Source organism: Miscanthus floridulus, chromosome 17, assembly GCF_019320115.1.
Source record: "Miscanthus floridulus cultivar M001 chromosome 17, ASM1932011v1, whole genome shotgun sequence".
NCBI lineage: Eukaryota > Viridiplantae > Streptophyta > Magnoliopsida > Poales > Poaceae > Miscanthus > Miscanthus floridulus.
The window spans coordinates 4,297,985-4,321,411 of record NC_089596.1 but is presented as its reverse complement, the minus strand read 5'-3'; the positions used below and the strand labels follow the sequence as shown (position 1 = coordinate 4,321,411).

At 44.7% G+C, this 23,427-nt stretch overlaps 1 protein-coding gene and 1 pseudogene across 1 annotated transcript; one reads left to right on the top strand and one right to left on the bottom strand.

The window, feature by feature from the left end:
- Positions 1–4,804: 4,804 nt before the first annotated feature.
- LOC136517790 (uncharacterized) lies at positions 4,805–7,920 on the top strand (annotated as a pseudogene).
- Positions 7,921–13,326: 5,406 nt separating this feature from the next.
- Positions 13,327–15,164, bottom strand: LOC136517147 (4-hydroxyphenylacetaldehyde oxime monooxygenase). The gene has a single exon (XM_066510666.1). The coding sequence runs from the start codon at positions 15,099–15,101 to the stop codon at positions 13,506–13,508; it is 1,596 nt and encodes a 531-aa protein (XP_066366763.1). The 5' UTR covers positions 15,102–15,164; the 3' UTR covers positions 13,327–13,505.
- Positions 15,165–23,427: the final 8,263 nt, after the last annotated feature.

Here is a 23,427-nt window from a genome sequence, read left to right as displayed (position 1 = left end):
ATCTACGGTAGAAATACAACATATAAGTATGTCTCTTGTATAGCTATCAATAATATACAGATATAATCCATATACAACTATATTAGCTTAATTAATATATGTATAAATTATGATTATATTAAAATAAATTTAATTCTAAGGATCTAAACGGGGCTCAGATTTAGAATTAGGCTGGCAGCCATCAGTTGGATCGATCGATCGGTTGATGCAATGCATCTATCAGCAGATACCGACCTGCAACTAGCGCAACTAGTGACAGAAGAGACAAGGACCAGCTCATTGCAGGCAGTGGACAGATGACAATGACTTCGTTACTGAAAGCTTATATTACTGCTGCAGCTATATACCAACATTAGGGATTATTCTTATAGCACCAGAAACGATATAAGCCAATGCGGCGATGACACGTGGTTCACTGTCAGCACGCTAATTGATTTGTGGTTAGCAGTAAGCCGATGCGTGCGATATGATGCCACGTAGGAGTAACAACCCACATGCATACATGCATGCTGACCAATGGGAGATGACGTTGCAGGGATGAGGTCAGCAACCAATACGCATTCGCTTACGCAATTGTAGCTAACAAGCTAGCTAGCCAGCGTTCTTTTGAGCAAGAGTTTACCCTACAATACAGCACATGGCAAAAGTCTGCTCACATCATCCTCCTGCTGCCGGGATTCCCCAATACCTCTTTCTATACGTAGAGTACAGTGCAGTACATCATCAATTATGCATTGTCTGTGTCTGTCCCCATTGCAGAACATTCAACGGCTACCGCTAAGAGCAGCACCGGCCAACGCAGAAAAAAAATATTGTTTCATATATGTAGAGAACAGATTCAGAGCTACCACCTATCAACCATCAGCTAAGGGGCGTCTGGATGGATTAAACTAAAACTTTAGTCCATGTTTTAGATGCTAAATAGAAGGTCTAAATATAAACTAATCATGGTCTTACAGAAACTAATAGACACTAATAGATGAGTAGAACTTATTAGAAAAAAGAAAAATTTAATTAGTCCATGTTAAGCCTATAATTCAACGACAGACTAAGTCCGATAATCCGAACTGACCCTAAGTATATTATTGTCTATCATAGCTTTTGGAGTGCCAAACAGGAAATCATGCAGCTACCGTTTCCTCTCTCCAACTCTCTCTCTCTCTCTCCCTTTCTCTCTCTTCACAAACAGGTGATCTATTTCTACAGCGTGTGCTTCAGTGTTAGCTTCTGTAAAAGTGTCAGATGAGGCTGTGGTGCTTCTGCAGGCCATTTCGACCCTCTCCGTGGCTTCTGATCCATTTGACATGGCAGTTACATATGAAACATCAGAGACCCCGTTTACGACATGGTAGTGCATTAGGGGTGGCCTACGAACTAAAGGTAAACATATCCGTGCTGGTCAAACTTTCTCAAGTTTAACTGAGTTTATAAAAAATATTAGCAAAATTTGTAACTCAAATAAAGTTATTATGAAAGTATATTCAACGACCTCTAATGATACTAATTATGTATCATAAATATTAATATTAATATTTTCTTATATATCTAGTCAAAATTGAGTATGTTTGACTTCTCGAAAAGTGATAACGATAGATAAAAGAATTAAGTCCACTTTTAGCCCCTTAACTATTGTCTTGGTCTAATTTTAACCATCAATTATAAAACTGTCTAGTACCGGTACCCCCAACTGTCAAAACCGTTCACTTTTAGCATCTGTGCGGGGGCAAGGCTACTTTGACCGACGTTGAGCGGTTTTGACCACGCCACGCTGGCGTTGACCGCCACGTAGGACGCTGGTCTGCATCTCAGTGACATGTGGGGTCCGCACGTCACCCACTCATTCCCTCCCCTCCTTCCTCTAGCTCCAGCAGCATTCGGCGGCGGCATCATCTCCATCCCCGGCGTCAGCCGCTCGGCCGAGGCCATATTTGTAATATAAAAAATATGGTTTTTATAGTATAATTTGAGTTTTGACCCAACCAGGTGCAATCTTTTTGGAGGGAGGCAGTACTAGTTTTTTTTTTAGTATCTTCTTGTAGAATCTTGACGGAGGATTCCTGACAGAATCAGCAAGCCAAACACATGCCTTCGTGTTCAACACACCAAGGTAGCCGGACTTATTCAGGCGCCGGCGGCGCGCAGCAGCAAGTGTATGTTCGTCATTTTCTATATAAAAAAACAATCCTGTGCAACAATTCAACCGGGGGGTGTTTAGTTCCACCAAAATTTAAACTTTGCCACTATGCAAAAAGAAGATTCCCCGTCACATCAAACTTGCGGTACATGTATGGAGTACTAAATGTTGACGAAATCAAAAACTAATTGCACAGTTTGGTTGTACTTTGCGAGACGAACGTTTTGAACCTAATTAGTCAACGATTGGATAATTATTACCAAATACAAACGAAAGGCTACAGTATGCTACATGACGCTACAGGAAATTTGTCGCCACCAAATTGGGGCAACTAAACGAGGGCCGGGCTATGGATGGACTTTATTTGAAGAGTTCAAGTTGCCTTTTTGTTCCAAACGACACAAGCAACCACACTGCAGTTCAACAGGCGGCGCCGGTCAAAACACCCCTAATATATACTGTACTCGTAGCTCATATTTTTTCAACCCCTGACGCCGCCTAAAGGCATGCATGCAACCCAACCATTAGTTAGCAGGAAAGTCTTCCATCGACGCATGAGTTTTTCCAGATTGTTATGCATGTAATGCCATTGCGCAAGATTTCATATACAATCATATTAGATTAATGAATCTGTGTCTAAATTTTAATTATTAAAATAAATTCAATTCCAAGGATCTAAATGACCTTATTGTTTTTTACATTATTTGCCGCTCGAAAGTCTCTTTGATACTCCCCGGTAAATGGTACTCACATTTTGCGTTTGCACGGTCTTTGATATATATATGTATCTTTAATCACTGAATATTCTTCTGGAACACACAAATTATTCGAAAGTCAGAGACTATGCAGGTAGTTTTAGTACAGTTAAACGCGTATAACTTACATGTTTTTAATTAAATAATGTAATACTTATTGAAGTTGGTAGTTTTTAAGGTTTGATAAAAAGAATTATCCTAAACAACATGATTATGTCACCGGGGAGCCAGTACGTAGACATGCATCCTTTCTTAGGCACAGTAGCGTGCGTGGAAGAAGCTCTCCCGTCCATTTTAAAAGTAAAAATAAAATTTTTAAAAAAGGAGGGCTTATACCAAACAAAAATAGACTATTCTATTAAGTGGCCGACATGTTGATCAGAACAGGAAAACAAGCCAAGTGGCCATATGCAACAACAGAAAAAGCAAAGACTTTTCTCAACAGAAGGTTCCTATTCCTCTCCACCAGTCGCACCAAACGAGCAGTTCCAATTCCAGAGGCAACCTCGTTCCCCTCAAGTTTCGGGTTTCAAATTAGCATGTGTGAAAACATTTTTTTCTCAGTATTTCTTTTCTTCTTCTTTTTCTTTTTTTTTTGGAAAAAGAAGCAAATGGTGCGGATGTAAACACCACATGCGTGGCCACAAGCATACACAGTACACACATAAAAGCACTCACCCTTTTACCTGATTTTCAGTGCTAATATTGAATTTAAACCTTTGGAGACTATATTGCATCGATTGTGCAGTTAAAGAGTAGGGGCGGTAACCTAAAAAAACATGACATAGTTCTTTTTACCTATTCAGAGGCATCGTCATGGAGAACCACCACTGTGATTTGGTAGTCTCTTGTTGGGGTCCTTCATGGTGGACGTCTTTGTCGTGTTTTTGTTGAGTAGGCCCTTCAGAAATCAAAGAGTCTGTGTCATTGTGTTTGGCGATTTCAAGAACGATGACCAGAGGCTTTGGTTTTCCTCCAGCATCCTAGCACCCCAGTAGCAAGCTTGGTTACTTTTTTCTTTCAATTTTCCTGGTTGTGTCTTTATTATATAGTTGCATGTTTTGTCAATTTCTCTCTAATGAACCATCCATTTCTATAGTTGGGTCAATTGTGCTTTTTGTGATGTGGTCTAGAGTGAGTTGTTAGGCTGATTTTTAGTGGTTGCCACAGTGAAGTTGTGGTCATCATAAACTTTTCCATGCTAAAACCTATGAAGCGATATGTTTCAACCGAGTTGCTTGTTAGGTCGTATTCGACTGAGTAGGCTTAGTGTTGCGTACATGACTACCGGAGCTGATAGTGATGTGGAGTTGTTAGTTGGTTGAGCGTTAAACCGTGTTTTAAGATCAGATTCCACTAAAAAAAATAGGCTCTTATTTGTCCTCTTGCTTTTACCACAGCTTTTGGAAGAAAATTACCATTGTAAGATCTAAAATAGGGACCACCATGTCTGTTTATTGTTTGAGCTCATGCATTGTCTTTTGTAGAATATCTGCTCCATGAAGAAAAAGGAAAAAAAAAGTTATATATCCGATTCAATTGCCGATTTGATATACTCTGTTGTTCAGAACTTGTGTGGTTGTTTTTTTAAATGATGAAAACCAGCCCTGCGCTTCTATTTATATTAGACAAATTCGGGAGAATGTTTAAAACTTGGTCATTTCCATTTGTTCCGTCGAGAAGATAGAAGGAAGGCCGGCCCACGGGACGCAGGCCCAGAACAACCTTCCCAGCTCAGCGCGGTGGCCCCACTCACTCGTTTCGCCGCATCTGTGTGCGGTCCAACTCCCGGAAGAATTCAGCGTGCTGCCCTGCGCCCCTGCCTGCCTGCTTTGCTGTCGTGCTCGCGAGAGAGAGAGAGAGGAAAGAAAAAAAAAAAATCCGCCTCCGCCGCGGAAATCGGGTGGTCCAGAGGATGGGGGACGCCTACGCGAAGCGTGTGCTGCTCACCGCCGCCGGCGACGCCAGTGTCCCGGGGGATCGCCTCTACTCTCGCCAAGCACGGCTGCAGGTAGCTGCCACCACTCCCCGTCCCCGCGCTTGTCGTCGCATGCGGCTCGGTTCTGATTCCGGTTGAAGATTGGTCTTATTGGGCGACGAGGGCGCGCTGGCCGCGACGGCGGAGGAGGCGCGGCGCTGCGGGGGCAGCGGAGGCGGAGGCGTCGAATTGGTGGGGCTGGACTTGGAAGCGTGCGGTGAGGCGGCGGCCGACGCGGCGGTGGATCGGGCCTGGCGCTGCTTCGCCGGACTGGATGCCTTCGTCAACTGCTACTCCTACGAGGGTATGAACGATTCGCATACAGACGTACTCGCCTGATGCCGTATGGACCATTGGTTTGCCTTTGCTTGTTTACCTTGAGCTCATTGCTTATGCCACAGTAAAAATCGTGAACGGGGATGCTCGTGGACTGTGGATTGAATTGCTAACGCTTTCAATTTCACTACGGCTTTTAACCAAGCGCGCCCCTTTAGCAAAATAAAAAAAAAAAGATAACTGTAGGAAACTGTGGGAGTGGGGACAATACAGGGTCCAGTGAACTGAATTTGCATCGTATATCATGGTTCAGAAATATCTCTGAACTGAACTACCCTGATAATTAAATTGATCCGTTACATAACTTGTGTCATATTACAGATATGTTGTCTTTTATTTTAATTGTCATGGGTCCAGCATGTGAGATGTTGCATCCTAAACAAACCAGAGGCTCTAGTGGTATCGCTAGTCTGAATGTAGTCTTAACACTGAAAACACCAGAACGAAATGCCAGTTTTGTCCACATTTATGTCCTGCTTCAGCCGATTCTTTTTTTAAATGTCCCATTACTGTGTGTGTTTGTGTGACCAGGGGAGGTGCAAGATTGTCTCAGTATAAGTGAAGATGAGTACAGGAAGACCATCAAAGTAAATGTGATAACACCTTGGTTTCTTATGAAGGCGATCACAAAGCGATTCCAGGATACAAAATCTGGTGGATCTATTGTGTTCTTGACTCAGATTATTGGTGCTGAGAGAGGGTTATATCCAGGTGCTGCAGCATATGGTACAAGCTTAGGAGCTATTCACCAATTGGTCCGAGTAAGTATCCTTGTCTACTACTTAGACGTGTGCCCTTTCTATATGCTTATTATGCTGACAGCTGCTGTTCTGTCCAAATAAAATCCCTGAAACTGATCATGTTGCAATGCTAAAAATTCCACATTGAAATGATCAACAAAGTTTGGACAAGTCAACTCTCATATGTCTATGAGTTCTATGAGTTTTGCACCTTTAAATTGCACATAAAAACAGGAGGCAGTGGGTATGCAATTTGCCAAATCAGACATTACTAATTTCTCAATACTCCTTGATGCCTACACATGCACACGAAAAATAGCATCTTCAATGGTGATTGTTTCAGGGACATGCAGGATAATATATTTTTTTCCTTGTGTTCAGTTTAGATGCAACTGACCAAAGTACCAACCGAAGTACATATATGACTATAATAAACGAATAGCTGGACCACACTAACATGGTAACAATTGGCTAAAGAAATTCAGACACCACCACCACCTCAGATGTACAACCTTGAATGTTCAGACAGTAGCAGCGGAGCAAAAGAAAGTAATAATACCAAAACCCTGAAAGGCTGAAACAACCCAGGCTCTTTATACAACCAATCGATTCAAGGAGCTGCTGCTGAATTCCACAGCCCACATACCATTTGGGCCTTTTCAACAATCTGCATCCATTAGGTTTCTGAATTTCTGAAAACACCGCTCAGTTCATATATGCCAAGGTGGAAAGGATGATGGAATGGTACCCCTGATTGTTCAGCTCAGGAAAAGCTTTCATAGACAGCCACTGAGTATAGAGGATCACTGAGACAAATTCTTGCATGGGAACACTTCGATACTACTCTAGGAACAGCAGCAGGGGGACCTCTTGCAGATCATGTCCTGGTGGGAGGAGGCTGTTACCGTAGTGCCCCTAACAGAGCGGAGACGTTTCAACGGCATGGTCATATACACCTTTTGGAACCTCTGGAAAGAGAGAAACAGGTGCATATTCAACAACAACTCTGAATCAGTGATGCAAGTAGCAGGAAGGATCAAAGACGACATTGAGCAAAGGAGAGCATTCGGCTAGAGGGGGTTTAGCGTTCGGAGAGAGCCTATCCTTTTCCTGCTCCCCAGGGCGAGTTAACCCTGGTTTTGCTTGTATATGATTAACTCTTTTTACCCTCTTAATTGAAAGGCAGAGCTCCTGCCAATTTTTCAAAAAAAAAAAAAGTATAGAGGATCACTGTCTCTGTCTTTCTCAGGGTTAACCTCTGTATTGTTCAGTCCCGTTTCGTCTTTTGACTGCTACAACCAATTCTTGTCAATCTGAATCTTGCCCCTGTTTCAGCTGTCTGCAATGGAGCTTGGCAAGCACAAGATTAGGGTTAACGCAGCCTGTCGCGGCCTGCATCTGCAGGACAAGTTCCCCATCTCCGTGGGTAAGGAGAAGGCTGAGAAGGCAACAGCGGAGGTGATGCCCCTACGGAGATGGCTGGATCTGGAGAGGACCTAGCGTCCACAGTGCTGTACCTGGTCGGGGACGAGTCCCGGTACATGACGGGCACAACCATATTCGTGGACGATGCTCAGTCCATCGTCCGGCCGCGCATGCGCTCCTTCATGTAGAGACGAGGACATGGCGGTAAATGAGGACTCGTCGTGGATCGTTTTGTCGCAACTCCGATCCTAGCACCTGGCTCCTACGTTCTTGGCTCCTACTGATCAGTTTTAGTATTCACGAGTCTGGATCGTCAGTGAAAGTTCTGTCTGATTTTTTAGAGGATTTAGTTAAATATGTAGGTCATCGATCTCTTGGTTTTTGTTTATAAGTATGCTGCTGCATTGTAGAATTGTATGAATTAACAGCTCTTCCATGTTACATTGTCTCTATCTAGCTTAAACACTGAAACTTGGATATATTACAACTATTGCTTGTTTATAACAATCCTTTGAGACATCTTAACATGGAAGTGTACCTTGTCCAATTCAACTGTCCTTGCTGCAATTCTGTTGGTTGCTTTTTGTCGGTTTTCAAATGAAAAATGATCTGTCAGTTGGTAGCTTTCTGTCAGTTGTTTTAACTCTGGAAAAATGTATGCTCCTTGTAATGAGTTCTGAATTGGTTTAACTCTGAATTGGTTTAACTCTGTCAGTTCTGAAGGAAAAATGTCAGTTTTCAAATTGCTATTTAATAGATGGCCAATTTCAGTTAACATAAGGCCTAACAGTAACAACTATAAAAATTTAGTTGAACAGGTGGCCAATTTCATTATAACTGAACCAGCAATAGATGCATTTCCAATGTCAGCAAGAGTATCAAATCTCAGCAAACAATCTGCAGATATATATTTATAGATGCATTTTCAGAAACAATTTTTTTTTCAGAAAGATCAGTGCCATATATAGCAGCTACTCCTTACAAGGTATCCAAACAATTTTAGGAACCAAATAAGGAGTCTGGTAAAAGGTTAACTTAGCCTCATCACTAATTAGTTAGTTCAGTTTTCAACTTGCTTAATTTCCTTAAAAACACATAATTTTAAAAGGAAAAAGTCCAAATTACTCCCCTCAAGTTTGACATATGTCTAGATTACCCCCTGAATTTACATTTGGTTCAATTTACTCCCTCAAACTATTTCAGTTGGTCTAGTTTACCCCTTAACATGATTTGTTATTTTTGTTTTTCCATGTATTAGTTGAGTCTTAATATCAACTTTTGTGACATGATAGAGAACATCATAAGTTATGTTAGAAAAAATATATCTTAACTTTTGCCACAATTTTGATAGCTTAGAAAATTTAATAATAAATTAGCACTAGAGATACAATATCGTATAAAACATAATGATGAAAAATTCATAGTGCATTTTTCTAACACAAAATACAATGTCCTCTATCACCTCACAAAATTTAAAACTAAAATATAATTTGTACATAGAGAAACAAAAATGACCATTGCATCCACCTTTTAACTAGTGGATTCAAACATCATCCAGAGTGAATAGTTCGCTAGCTAATATTAGCTATGAACTATGATCCATGAGACCATTGTACCAATGGATTCGGACAGGGATAATATACGCCCTGTTCGTTTGGCTTATAAGCCGTATTTTTTCAGCCAACGAACAGTATTTTTCTCTCACAATAAATCAGCCAACAGTACTTTCAGTCATGACTTATCAGCTGTGTATTCCCTTCTCAGTACACTGGATTGGTTTATAGTACGAACCTGCAAGTTGCATGCATGCATGAGCTTAAAGGCAAATAATAATCAGGCCCCGTTTAGATGCGAAAATTTTGGCTTTTGGCTACTGTAGCACTTTCGTTTGTATTTGGCAAAAATTGTCCAATTATGGACTATTTAGGCTTAAAAGATTCGTCTCGCCAATTACGGTCAAACTGTGCAATTAGTTATTCTTTTTACCTATATTTAGTGCTTCATGCATGTGCCGCAAGATTTGATGTGACGGGGAATCTTAAAAAATTTTGGATTTTGGGTGGGATCTAAACAGGGCCTCAATCAAGTGCAGCTGTGTAAGTAGGTCACATGGAGTGACCATGTGCACCCAGCTTCGATGTACGTGGCTACGCGCTTTGTTTATCTTCTCTTGGATCAATCTCAAAGACGAAAATTAAGAATTTTTTTTGGGAAATGAAAAAAAATTATATAAAAAAAGAAAAGCTTCAACGGGTGCATGCTCTCGAGTCGATCACATGAGAGAAGTGATCGAGGCTAATCAAATGTCCATTGACCGTCCATCGCTGCTTCCGATTCAAACGATTTGATTTTACTTTCATTTCATTTCGTGGGTGGTGGCAGCAACATGCATATGAAGAATATATTATTTCTTTTGCCTGCGACCTGCGATTGAATGGCCAGCACTGCCCTGCTGCAATGCAAGGACACTAGAGGAATCCGATGTACAATATTCTTATTTGTACGTACGAATGGTACAATACAGTATTTGGTTTCCTGGTCATTTGAATTTGAACTGAAAACGCAGCATTCAACAGAAACATGCATGTGGCTCATCACCCCCTAGACAAACGGCATATTCTGCCTTCATTGCAACATTTCTACTCTAAATTTGCACGGCAACAATGCTCTGATTTGGTTTTATTTATGCCTTCTCACACGAGTGAAGTCTGCCGAAGTTGGAGGTGATGCTGCACTCTCAACTCTGAACGGAATGAGGGATGTACATCCTGGAAACGATCCAGGTGACCAGATACAGCCGTGTCTGCATCTCGAGAAGCCGATCCAGTCCAGATATCTGCAAAACAAGGTGCCCCATCGGCCATCACAAATAACCCCAAGTGAAGCCAGTCTCAGGGTATGCATTGCCTGCTTTCATCTTGTTTCCCGTCACAACAAGCCATTATTATAATAACACAACTTTCTCAACCACCCTTGGTCTAACATAACTTCAGCAACTCATACATAATCATCTGAGGCAAGCAGCGACTTTAGTTGTTGTAAAATCTTCTCTATCTTTGATGGATGTCAGATTCCCTTGGTTTGTATTTTTCTTTTAAAAAAAGGAAGAAAAGAAAAGAGCCCTCAACCTTCACTGAGACATATTTTCAGTTCATGGTGTTTGAGATTTGTAGAAAAACGGACATTACATGATCAGAAAAGGGTTATCAAGTTACCTCGATCTCTAAATAAAAGAGAGGTCCTTCCTCAAATTATAGAGATACCTAATGCTATCCCATCATGTCAATCACGGAGGGGAAACAAACTGTTTCAGTAAGTCAGAGTAACAACTAGCTATTTAGCTAATGCTTACTGCCCGTCAGTTCAAGCTATCCCCTATCTATTTTCTAAAAACCTGAACGAATGGACCTTTTTCTATATCCTAACTTGCAATATATTGTAAAGCTGCTGCGTGGGAGATATGGAAGATAGGAAATGACAGAGTGTTCAACAATGGCCAAGTCCACGTCAACATTTGGTTTGCAAGTTTCAAAAACCGATGTCTGCTTCAGTCGCTTCGTTTTAAGGATGATCTAAGATCAGCCTTTTGTTTTTGACTTGATGCTTACAGTTAATTCCTGTTGTAAGTTTGTACTGTTTTACCCTTAAATTTATAAAATGAAGTGCTGTGGGGATCTCCCCCACAGTTTTGCCTTAAAATATATATATATATATATATATATATATATATTGTAAAGCTCTCCAACTCAATCAGCATGTCCTATCCATCGTTCTATCCTAAATTTTCCTGTCTTGTGTTGACACTTTGCTGCATTCGTCTAAAGAGCTTTACTTCCTCTTCAGCACTGCAAAATCACACATTTCACTTTGTGGTTTCTTTTCTAGAGAAGAAATTTCATTCTGCTCTACTTCTATAGGCTCCAGTCCACCTGCAGCATCTGAATTCTCATGCCTGCGAACTAACCAGGGACTTTAAGGCCCTGACTGTTACAGACTGAAAGAGCAGGGAAAAAACCAGCACGCAAAAAAGTACCTTGTCACATATCTTCATATTCACAGCTCGAAATTCTGATATGAAATTTGTATGGTAGTTCCTAGTTATTGCTATATAATCTGCAGCTCCGACCTGAAAAATAAGTGTAGGGGTGGTGGCCAATGCATTAGTGAAGAGCTACTATGCTCTGGGACCAAAAAAGTAGTACTTTTGGGAAATATAAGTTTATGTATTGTCTGACATTAGCTACCATGCAAGTAATATTACTGTCGAAGTCAGTTCAAAGTTTAAGAGTAAAGGAGTTTCCAAAACAAAGCTGCTATCTCATTTTGCCAAACTGAATGCAATAATAGCTTTGTATGCCCCCCCCCCCCCCCCCCCCCCCCCCCCCCCCCCCCCCCCCCCCCATCTGGCATGAATCCTGGATTTGAGGAATCTCGCTAGACCTGTCAACATGCGACTGAAGTTCATCTAGTTTTTACTTTCACTGGTACAGAGATACTTTATCAAATGAACCTACATCCCAAACATTACATGAATGGTGACAGAAATAATATTTCCTGCTTGGTTAGTTATGTCATGCCACATAGCCTCATACATGCTGTGAGCGTCAGAAGTGAAAGGCCAAAAATAAGAAAATACCCACAGTTCAGAAGTATGTTGTTAGATCAAGATAAACATAGTATGACAGATAATAAGGATGGTGAGTAAATCTGCAGGTTCTTAGAAGAGGATATATCAAACCAGTTTATGTAAAATTATACAAATGCAAAACAGATCACTTCATATAAAGCTTGCAGTGTGTAGATTAATAACACGGATCTGAACTTATGTGATCACCATCCAAGGCTAGAGATCAATATATATTCTTACGAACCAGGATAACCAGCAGTTTTATACAAGCGAATCAAAATGCAGCAGGATTATGCCAGCCAATGTCATATATTCATCATCCACCAGAATTCAATTCATGGATTCATCAAGCTGCACAACTCCTCAATTGAATGCTAATGTTCCTAACCAAATTTAGAAAAGTAAAAAAAAAAAACTAAACCTGATGTCGGTGTTTTCGGACCACCGACAAGTAAATTTGTATTTGCGCGTCTGGCTCGGATGGTGTGCTCGGAGGACACAAGGGTTTATACTGGTTCGGGCGGAATGTCCCTACGTCCAGTTCGCTGCTGCTCGTGTTACCGACACTTGGTTTGCAATAGGGTTACAAACAGGCGAGAGAGGGAAAGGATCCCAAGTCTCTGGTGGAAGGAGTGAACGGGTGCTGAGAGCTCGATTACTGGTCACCCATGTGCTCGTGTCGTGCTCTTGTGTTTTTTATCCCCCTTTCATGGGGCGCCCTGCTTCCCCTTTTATAGTCGAGGGGAAAGCACGGGTTACAGAAGAGAAAAATGAGAAGAACGAGAGAGAAGAAGGCTTTCAGGGTTGCCGGGTCCTTCTTCTCCTTCATGCGGATCCCGCCGATCCTATAGATGTCAACAGGGACGGCTCCATGTCACGGCCCTGTTCGTCACTGGCGCCATGCGCAGGCGTCATCTGCCGGTCATGGCGTTCCACTCCGTCCCGATGGACATCGTGGTGAACTGATGCGCCTGTCAGCATCCGTACGAGGGTTAGGCAGAACAGTACCGGCACGTCCGACAATATTCTTGATGTGAATCCCCAGGTATGGCCCGTCATAGCCACGAGTTACATCGAGGCGTGACAGCCTCAACCTTGGCGTCAGAGTTTTGACCCAGGCCCATACGTTTGGACCCGGAGTGGTTGGCGGCGGTATGGGTCCCTGCCGGACGAGACGGAACCCACGGCCTCGAGGTCGGGCGAGAAGGGGCCCGCGTCCTTGAGGTCAGGCGAGACGGAGCCTGCACCCAAAGGGTCGGGCGAGACGGAGCCCGCGGCCTCGAGGTCGGGTGAGACGGAGCCCACGTCCTTGGGTCGGACGAGACTTTGATTTGCTTTATTTATTTTATTTATTTATGTCGTGCAAAACACATAATAAATATTTCTCAAACAAAAAACAAAATAGGATGGGATAGCTGATAGCTCCAACTCTGACTGTTGGCTGGTGGTACTAAACTTCGGCACGCTATTATTCAGTCGTTGTCGTCGTCGATGATTGCTCTGCTCACTACTACGCTGCGCGGCGCTGGTATTTGGTGGGCACCACCACCAGCGGCGTCTTCCGGTGGAACGTGAGCGCGCCGGTCTCCTCCATGCTGACGTCCTCCGGCTTCATCCCCGCCGGCAGCGCCCAGTCGAAGCAGTAGAGCAGGTTGGCCAGGGTGAAGGTGACGTTGGTCTCGCCCATGGCGAGGCCCGGGCAGATCCGGCGGCCGGCCCCGAACGGTATCAGCTCGAAGTGCGAGCCGTAGTAGTCGACGTCGCTCCCGACGAAGCGGTCCGGGTTGAACTCCTCGGGCGCCGGCCAGCTCGCCGGGTCCCTGCCGATGGCCCACGCGTTGACGAACACGCGCGTGTTGGCCGGCACGTCGTAGCCGCAGATGGTGGTGTCCCGCATCGTCTCCCGGGGCACCAGCAGCGTCGCTGGCGGGTGCAGCCGCAGCGTCTCCTTGACCACCATCTTCAGGTACGGGATCTTGGCGGCGTCTTCGGAGTCGACGCGCGGCTTGTTGTTGCCCACTGCGGCCCGCACCTCGGCCTGCGCCTTCCTCAGCACCTGCGGCTTGCGCATCAGCTCCGACATGGCCCACAGGATGGTGACCGAGCTGGTGTCGATGGCGCCGATGAAGGTGTCGAGGACGATGGCCTTGACGTGGTCCCTGGTGAAGCGGAGCGTGCCGTCGTGCTCCTTGCACAGGTTGATGAGGACGTCGACGAGGTCGCCGCCGTTTTCGGGCACGGGGCGCGCCGGGTCCATGTGCTGGTCGATGACCTTCTCGAAGAAGACGTCGAGCTCGTTGAAGATGCGCTCGCGGCGGGCGAGGAAGCCCGTGAGGCGGTCGGCGAGGCGGCCGGCGGCGTTGGGGAAGAAGTCCTCTGCGGAGAAGCTGGCCATCATGTCCATGGCGTCGTCCAGCACGTGCTGGAAGCGCTCCTTGTGCGCGAACTGCTTGGAGGCGTAGATGTTCCCGAACGCGACGGTGCCGATGATGCCGTCGGTGAGGGCGAAGACGTGGTCGTTGAGGACGACGGGGGCCTTGGACGCGGCGGCGCGGTCGAGGTCGGCGACGAGCCTGCCCATCTCCTGCTCGCGCGCGTAGCAGGCGGCCTTGACGCGGCGCATGCTGAGGAGCTCGAGCGCGAAGAGCTTGCGCATCTCGCGCCAGTACTCGCCGTAGGGCGCGAAGCCGACGTTCTTGAGGTCGTAGGAGAGGCGCTTGGGCCCCGGCGACGCGGGGCGGCTGCAGCAGTCGACGTCGTGCACTTTGAGCACCTCACGGGCCGCCTCCGCGCTGGACACCACCACCGTCGGCACCGTGCCCAGCCGGAGCTGCATGACGGGGCCGTACCGCCGCGCCAGCTCGCGGAGGTTCTTGTGCGGCAGTGGGCCCAGCAGGTGCAGGTTGCCCAGGATCGGCAGCTGCGCGGGGCCTGGCGGCAGCCGCGGCGCCTGGTCCTTGCCGCTCCTGCTCCTGTTCCTGCTCCTGCTGGTGAGGAGGTAGGACACCAGCAGCACAGGGAGGAGGGCTATGAGGCCCATCTGCCACTGCTGCGGCACGCTGCCGCAGAGGAGCTGGGAGGGGAGCAGTGGGGTGGCGGAGGCCATTGTTGCCAGAGCCCCTTGGGGTGTGGGCGACGACTGTGGAGTGTCAAGTGTGAGCTGCTTCTCTTTGCTGGGTGATTCGTGGGCATAATATAGTACTCCGTAGTAAGGAGCTTGCAGGCTCGCAGCCTCTGGGGTTGGGGTGGTTGGTGGCTTGGTGCGACGACGAGCACATGGAACACTGATCTCAAGTGGTAGTTGGGGATCCATTTGCCGATCGAGTCCATTCATGCATGCTGCTGCTTCATCTGCATCCGCATCTTGCATGCATCACGTAGTCATTTCTAGAAAGAAAGGACTCCTTACACCCGTGAAAATCGGATCGCGTGGCAGGATGCTGCTAGTTTATATTAAAAGTATTAATATTTATTTTATATAAAAATATGTCGTCAATCAAGAAAAAATCAGTCAATGTGTAGGGGAGAAGGCAAATGCAAACCTCATGTAAAGGAATATAATTACTCAAGAAAGTACTCAATGCCGTCAAGAATGGTTTTTCCCGTCGGTTCCCGTCAGAGAGATGCCGTCAGGGAGTAAGAGGATGAGCAAATTTGTGGATAAGAGCCAATGTGGGCATGCTGAGATAAAAGAAGAGGATTTTTGCCTCTTGCGCGCGTGCTGTGTTCGTAAGTTTGTGCCGATATTTTCATTTGATTCTCAGACGCATGGGCTGATTTGTTTCGGGTGCACGACTAGCCTCCCTGACGGATTTGGGACGGTGTGCCAGGCTTTCCTCTCGGTATAGCACGAATGCGAAGAAATGTAAGGCTCTCGTGACGGAGGTTTGCGAGTCAACGCAAGTGCTCTCATTCATAGGAAAAAAATGGTCTGCAGCAGTGAACAAAAGGATCTATTTGAAATTAGGGTAGGTAAACAATCAAGATATGTATCCATTGCAACATGACGACCAAGTTCAGCTCTACAACCCAAATAATATGTGTTACAGTTACAAAACAACGCATTCAACTACTAGCCCCAGCACAACATAACAACAATCAGGTTTATGTCATAACTGAATGTCACAATTTTATCTAAGCCTACCTACTACATGAACACTGAACTGCAGCTCACTGCACGAGTCATTTACTATGACAGAAAAAAAACACACTAGTGACGATTCATGATGCATATTAGCGACGGACAAAACAAGCGTCTCTAAAATTACATCGTGGACAACCTTAGTGATGTGTTATTCCCATCTCTGATATGCATACATTAGTGTGATGGTTATTGAACAAGAAATCGTCTTTGATATTCAACACCAGAGATAATCACTGAAAAAGAAGTGACTAGCTCCGTGGGGCAGTGGCATTGGATAGGAAGATGATCGATCAACCTTGATAGCTAGCTAGTGAGCAATCAAGGCGCAGGGCATGCAATCAGTTAGAGACTTGTATTAACTTAACACGTCTCTAATATAACACTATAAGGATGTACACTAGTGATGGGGCATGAGAGAGAGTGTCCTTGACACAATCCCCAATGAGAGGCGTGAAAAAACTTCACCGTCCCTAATAGAATACTGGTCTCTGAAGCATACAAAAAATAATAGACATGGAATACATTTCGTGAGTCTCTAAAAATGTACCCATCTCTGATGTGGTACCACACAAAAACGGACTTGAAAGAGGCGTGTCTCTAAAATATTCAGAGACGGTTACTAAATAGACAAGTCTCTGATATGCACTCATCAGAGACGGATATGGTTGCTTACAGAGACATGTGATGGATAGATGCAGCTCTAATCCTACATATGTGACGTTTCTCATTTTAGCGCCACCGATGTACCCATCTTCAATTCTTTGTGCATTTCTGTTGTAGTGGTTCCCCGAGTTTCAAAAGTTTGATGAAAGCTGCACATACTGCATCCTTGTGTGCTTCTTTAATTTCACAGTTTGATCTGAAACATCATGATGCACCATCCTCCATTCTAATCTCTTCGGTTGCATCAATCACCAGCCCGTGAAGCCATGCCTGGTATCTCTCCTACTGTCGAGTTGGGCACAGTAGTAATGTAGTAATGCCCAATTTTTTTTCTAACGTCCCTAAGATGTTTTGCACAGAGCCCCACCGCAAGCACCCGCATTTTGCTGAAAACATATAGCACCTCTGATTTCCCAAATTAATAAATGGCACACAAGGCCGCTACAATGAACATTAATTCATGTTCACTGCAGCATGCATGTTTCATGTCATCACTAATCCGTAATCTAGCTACTGCAGCTTCATAACTATCGACACATTAGATAGATCAGCTAGATTTTTACCCAAAACTTCCTAGCAAGCACACACTCAAGAATAATGCCCTGTTTGGATCCTATGATCTAAAGTTTAGTTAGTTGGCTAGAGTTAAGAACTAAAACTTTAGACCACTTTAGTTCACTTGTGTGGTAAATTTTTTATGAGGTTGACTAAACTTTAAACAACATATATCTTTTATTTGGAGACTCAAGAGCTAAAGTAGTCTAAAATTTAGTAGTTAAACTTTAAATCATAGGATCTAGACAAACCCTAAGTGACGAATACTATCTTCTTCACTATTTTATTCCTCATTTTGCCAAATCGTTAGTGGTAGGCAACAGCTATCCACTACCGGAGGCGATTTCTTTGCCGAGTGCCTGAGGCACTCGGCAAAGGCCGATATACACTCGGCAAAGCCTTTGCCGAGTGTTACACTCGGCAAAGGGCGCTCGGTAAATAGTTTATCGGCAAAGACCTCTTTGCTGAGTGCACTTTATCGGGCACTCGGCAAAGGCTTTGCCGAGTGCCAATCCGACACTCGGCAAAGAAAAGTGGCCATGACGGCGAGCGCCACCGTGACGGCGGCTTTGCCGAGTGTCAAGGTCAAGCACTTGGCAAAGGTACCCGCTTTGCCGAGCGCTGTTGACTTAGACACTCGGCAAAGGTAGCCACTTTGCCGAGTGCCACCGACAAGACACTCGGCAAACAGGTCACCTTTGCCGAGTGCCTGGCCCGTTGCACTCGGCAAATCTGTGATGTTTGCCGAGTGCAATGGCCGTTGCACTCGGCAAATCATGTTCCCAGGTAATTCCCAGGTAGTCACTTTGCCGAGTGTCATGGCCATTGCACTCAACAAAGTGATTGAAAACAGTCTTTTTATTTGTTTTTTACATCCCATCCAAACAAACATAAGATATATATAACAAACATCACCAACATCACATATATATCATCAACAACACATATATATCACCAACACCACATATATATCACAAACGTCACATATATATCACAAACGTCACATGTCTCACAATATATCACAAATAAGTTCACAAGCAATCCAAGTGCTCCATCATCGTCAACCACAATTGCAAATAGAAGTACCATTAACAACCACAAGTATCATCACTGATTTGGTGAAGGATTCGCTGAAGCATGAGGATCGTTCAATGCCGCCGAATGATTCTGCACAAAGAAGAAGAGATTGCATGTGTGAGACAAGATAAATATATACCATACATGAATAAAACTTTCATACTCCACTAGATTTGACCGTAAGCATGAACATACAAACTAAAACATTTATACTCACTGGAGTAGAATAGTGAGGAGTTGGAGGTGGAGGTGGAGCGAATAGCGAAGGTGGTGGAACTACACCCGTAGCGGTGCCAAGACTTTGCATGTACTAAAGAATCTCCGCCATCCCCCGCTGCTCGGACTCCCGCTCGGCCTCCCGCTTGGCCTCCACCCTCTCCATCTTCGCCTGCATCTGCTCCCGTATCCTCCTCTCTTGTTCCAGCTGGGCCTACAATATATTCACCCCAATGTTACAATAATGCAAAGGAAAGGTATGAAAAAACCAATGAACGACGAATAAACTAGGAATAACCTCGAGTGCCTCCACCCGGTGGTGTGAAGTGTCCTGCCAAGGTCGTATGGCCGAGCTCCTGCTCGTGCTGCTTGCTCAAATCTGGGAGAGACTGGAAGTAGCGGCCGAGTTGATTGCGCCGTCGCCAATCTAGTACCGTCCATGCTTCTTGCCTCCTCTCACCCTCATGATGACTTCTCCATCAAGGTCCTCGGTGCTCGGATCGTACTGTGGCCCATGGACCTCCCTTGCCATCGATGTGTACTCACTGAGGCGATTGTGGACGGTCACATTGCTGTACACCTCGGGCCCATCCTCCGGGTTGTAGTCGACGTCGGATGTTGCCTTGCCCTTGTGGGCCATAGCAAATGCCTTGAAGATGGAGCAAGGCTGGCCACCATGTGACGCCGACTGCGAGAAAAACAGCAAGATGATTAGAAATCATGCAGAATTGAGCGTTAGAATAAATAAATGAATTCGCGTACCCATGTTTCTGCGTATCCGCTAAGGCTATGGCTGCCTTGATGGTGTGCTACACTTGGCATCATCAAACGCCGCTCCCGGCACAAGTTGTGCGTCTCCTCCCACTCGCGTGAGCACCACTTGTCCACCATCTGTTCCTAGCACTGGGGATGCGCGGCGCACCAATAAGGAATCATCTACAGGCCATCAAGTACATGGCATATCAGAAGATGAAATTAAGCCTACTTAATCTAAAAAAGAATTAGTAATAATGTTCTGTATTTACCTGCAGGTACTGGTCCCGGGTCAGCGTCATGCTCCTTGCGTCCCTTTTGGTGACCTTCGTTCCAAGGACGATCCCGTGGTAAGTTACGACGGCCTGGATGCGCGCCTCGTAATGCATATCCACGATGAGTTTTTTGCAGCATTTGGTAGCCACCGCATCCGCCCTGGCCTCATGTCCGTCCTGGCATCTAAAGAAATCCTGCATACAAACACGATATATCCATTCATTATTTAAGAATGTCCAATGAATGCGATGTATTGAGCAATGTAGTGCGAGGAGGACTTACCCACAACTCTTGCTTCACCCGCTCCACCTTGTTGTTGAATACCCTACGGGCCCGATCTGCAGCATCGGGGGCAGCGGCGTAGTGGTCAAACGAGTAGGCCGGCCCTGTCACTCCGGCGTAGTCAACCAGGCCAGGGAAGTGCTCCTTGCACAGAAGACCGAGGATGCCATTGACTTGGCATGTGTGAGCACCTCCACTCGCCACAATCATCTAGTTTCTGCCCAAGTGATTAAGAAAAATTATTAGTTTCTATTTTGATTTTCAACATATTATATAAAGTAGTGATAACATCTAAAGTTACTTACTTTTCCCCCTCGGGTCGAATCAGCGGGTGTCTCTCATGAGGTATCGGTCGCTGAGGGAGGCTCGCGGGACCTCACAAGTAGACGCTCGACGAACTAGAGGAAGCGGAACCCCCTGCTGTCGCCTCCTCCTCCTCGTCCTCCTGCGCATCCTCCTGCGCCTCCTCGGCGTCCTCCTGGGGACCTGCTCCTCCTCCTCCTCCTCCTCACGTGACGGGGCGGTAGGTGATGGCTCCCTCCGCGGCTGCTTCTCCTCCTACTCTCCCCCGGTGCAGCGGTGCTTGTCCTTCGGTACAAGGACGTTAGCTTCCTCATCCCACCGCCCACCATCTTTGTTCAATCACCTGCAATTAAAAAGAGTAAACCAATAAGCACAGATAAACAAGAAGTACTTAGAAAGAGATGCAAAATAAACAAAACGTAATTACAAAATAAAATAGTATTACATGTATTAGAAATAATCTTCATGATCGGGATTAGCTGCATCATAAGTCTCATCATCACTATCAATCATATCGAAATAATCAACACTATCCAAATGAGCAATGTTGCCATTGTCGTTGTCTAAATATAATCGCTCAAGCATTTGTAAGTCCTTCACATTTTGCACCTCATCTCCAGCGTCCTCTTCAATAACCGTTTCATTGTCTACTTCCATTCCGATCACTTCGGTTAAGTCTATCTCAAACCTCTCTTCTAGTCCCTCTTCTTGAAAGTACTCTCCGTCATATGTGTTTGGGTCTAAGTTGTAATCTTCATCGTTTGGGACAGGCACTTTACCGTGTGGCAATACCCTGTGCACAATATCCTAACCCTTAAGATGCCTTTTGGTTTGACACACATATGGGAGATAACAAACTTGCGTGGCCTATTGGGCCACAATATAGACATCGTCTCCTGGTAAGATGGAATCCTGTTGAATTTCGACTAGACCAAGATTACAATATGTCCGTCTCGTTGCTTCAGGATCAAACTAATGGCATTTGAATATGACAGGATTAAAAGGTTTGGAACCATAAAACTTGAGTTCGTATATTTCTTCAATTCTTCCATAATACTCAACCTCATCAACGCCGGGCGTAAAAACTCCAGAACTTGTGGTTCTTCGATTGGACCGACTCTACTCGTAGCTTGTTGTGCGAAAGCGATATCCATTCACGTCATAACCGGAAAATGACCTGACCCTATAGGCAAAGCCATCGGCAACCTGTCTCCTCAACTCGGCACGCATAGACGCATCCCTCTGGCTCTGCAAGCTCAAGCAGGATACATCATTATATTATTCGCATGTACGAGTAAGTTAGAATGTCAAACTAAGTACGAGCTAAATTGGACGGTACCTTCTGTTTGAACCAAAAAAATGAAATCGGGCATTCCATTTTCCGCACCCTGTCTAAGAAGGGTATCTAGCTGCTGCGTGGTAGGATCCCTTGATTGACGCCAGAATTCATGAAGAAATTCCCTGTACCAACGAGAAACAAGGGGTTGGATGCAGAATAGTGACGACGTATTTAACAAGTTCATTGAGAAGTTACTGCATGTACGGCGCTACTTCGTCAAGGTTGGTCAACATGTATAGCATGATATGGCGCCACTCTTCATGATTCAAGGTCTTGGGGGTTGATGCACTTGCGCTTCCGAGTTGCCCTCGGAAAAGGCTGAGGTTCGATTTATTTCCGCCAGCATTGTAACGAGGGGTTGGATTATGCACGCTAGGGAGGTTGTCACCATAGTATGTTGTTGTGAAGTTCGCCACCTCCTCCAGAATGTATGCCTCTGTAATGGAAGCCTCGATTTTGCATTTATTTCTACGGAATCATGAAATCATGAAACTTCTTCGGAGATTCTTCAGTTTGCAAGCATCGTACGTGACAACTTACGTGAAACCTTCTCAATTTTTTATCACAGCCTCCACATATGATATCATGACATCTTGACAAGTTTCATGATTTTCGGACTTCGTTTGCATTTTATAGAATTTAAAAACAACTCGACCACAAGTTCGTGGTCATGTTTCATGAACAAGATGTTCGAAATTGGTGGTCTGTTCCTGGATACGGCCTCACATTATACTAAATAACATGAATATCATTTTCCATTCATTTTTGTCATTATTCGAATGACTAGCGGTTATAATTTGAATTATCCAAGAAAATTCAATTAAATGAAATAAATTAAAGAAATATAGAAAAAGTCCCAAAAATGTGCCACATTGGAACATGGAGTACCAGGTATTGTATGAGAACTGCAGAAAAAGTTTGGAGGTCAAAAGTGATAAAAAAATATGGTTTGCCGAGTATCAAAAAATGACACTCGGCAAAGGAGCCTCTTTGTCGAGTGTCAGGATAAGACACTCGGCAAAGGATTAACGGCGCCTGCCGGCCGTTAACGGAGGCGGCCCTTTGCCGAGTGTCTTATCCTGACACTCGGCAAACCACCTCTTTGCCGAGTGCTCGGCACTCGGCAAACAACCTCTTTGCCGAGTGCCAGTTGTTTGTCGAGTGCTTTCTCTCTGGCACTCTGTAAACAACCTCTTTGCCGAGTGCCCAATAAAAAGCACTCGGCAAAGTCTAGGACACTCGGCAAAGAAGCCATCTCCGGTGGTGATCATACCACTAGGGCTAGTGTTTGCATTGCAAGAATATTTTGTAGTCTCCCCTCACCAAAATACTGTATAAAGGAACCTAGCTAGTATATTTTTATGAATTATTTTAAGAGGACGAGAAGACTGACATCTACCTCTCTCTTTAAAGCTACTTGGACGGTTACCAGATAAGATGGGTATTTAATGAATAGTGTCTCAGTGTACATTATATTTAGGGATGAAAGATGGGCTGTCTATAAATCCATAAATAGACTTAAATTTTGTGGATGCCTTGTATCCCTAATTATATTGTAAGGGCTTGTAGGGTTGAATACTTGAACCTGCAAAAAATAAAACTATTTGCGGGCTTGCGGACAATCCGTCTTGCATCCCGCATTATATTGTAGGGGCTTGCAGGGTTGAATACTTGAACCCAAAAAAATTAAGTCTATTTATAGGTTCACGGACAACCACCTGCATCTCTAATTATATTATAAGGGCTCGCTGGGTTGAATACTTGAATTTCCTATACCGAAACAATGCCCCTTGTATGTTTAACCTTTATAAACAATATCCAAGC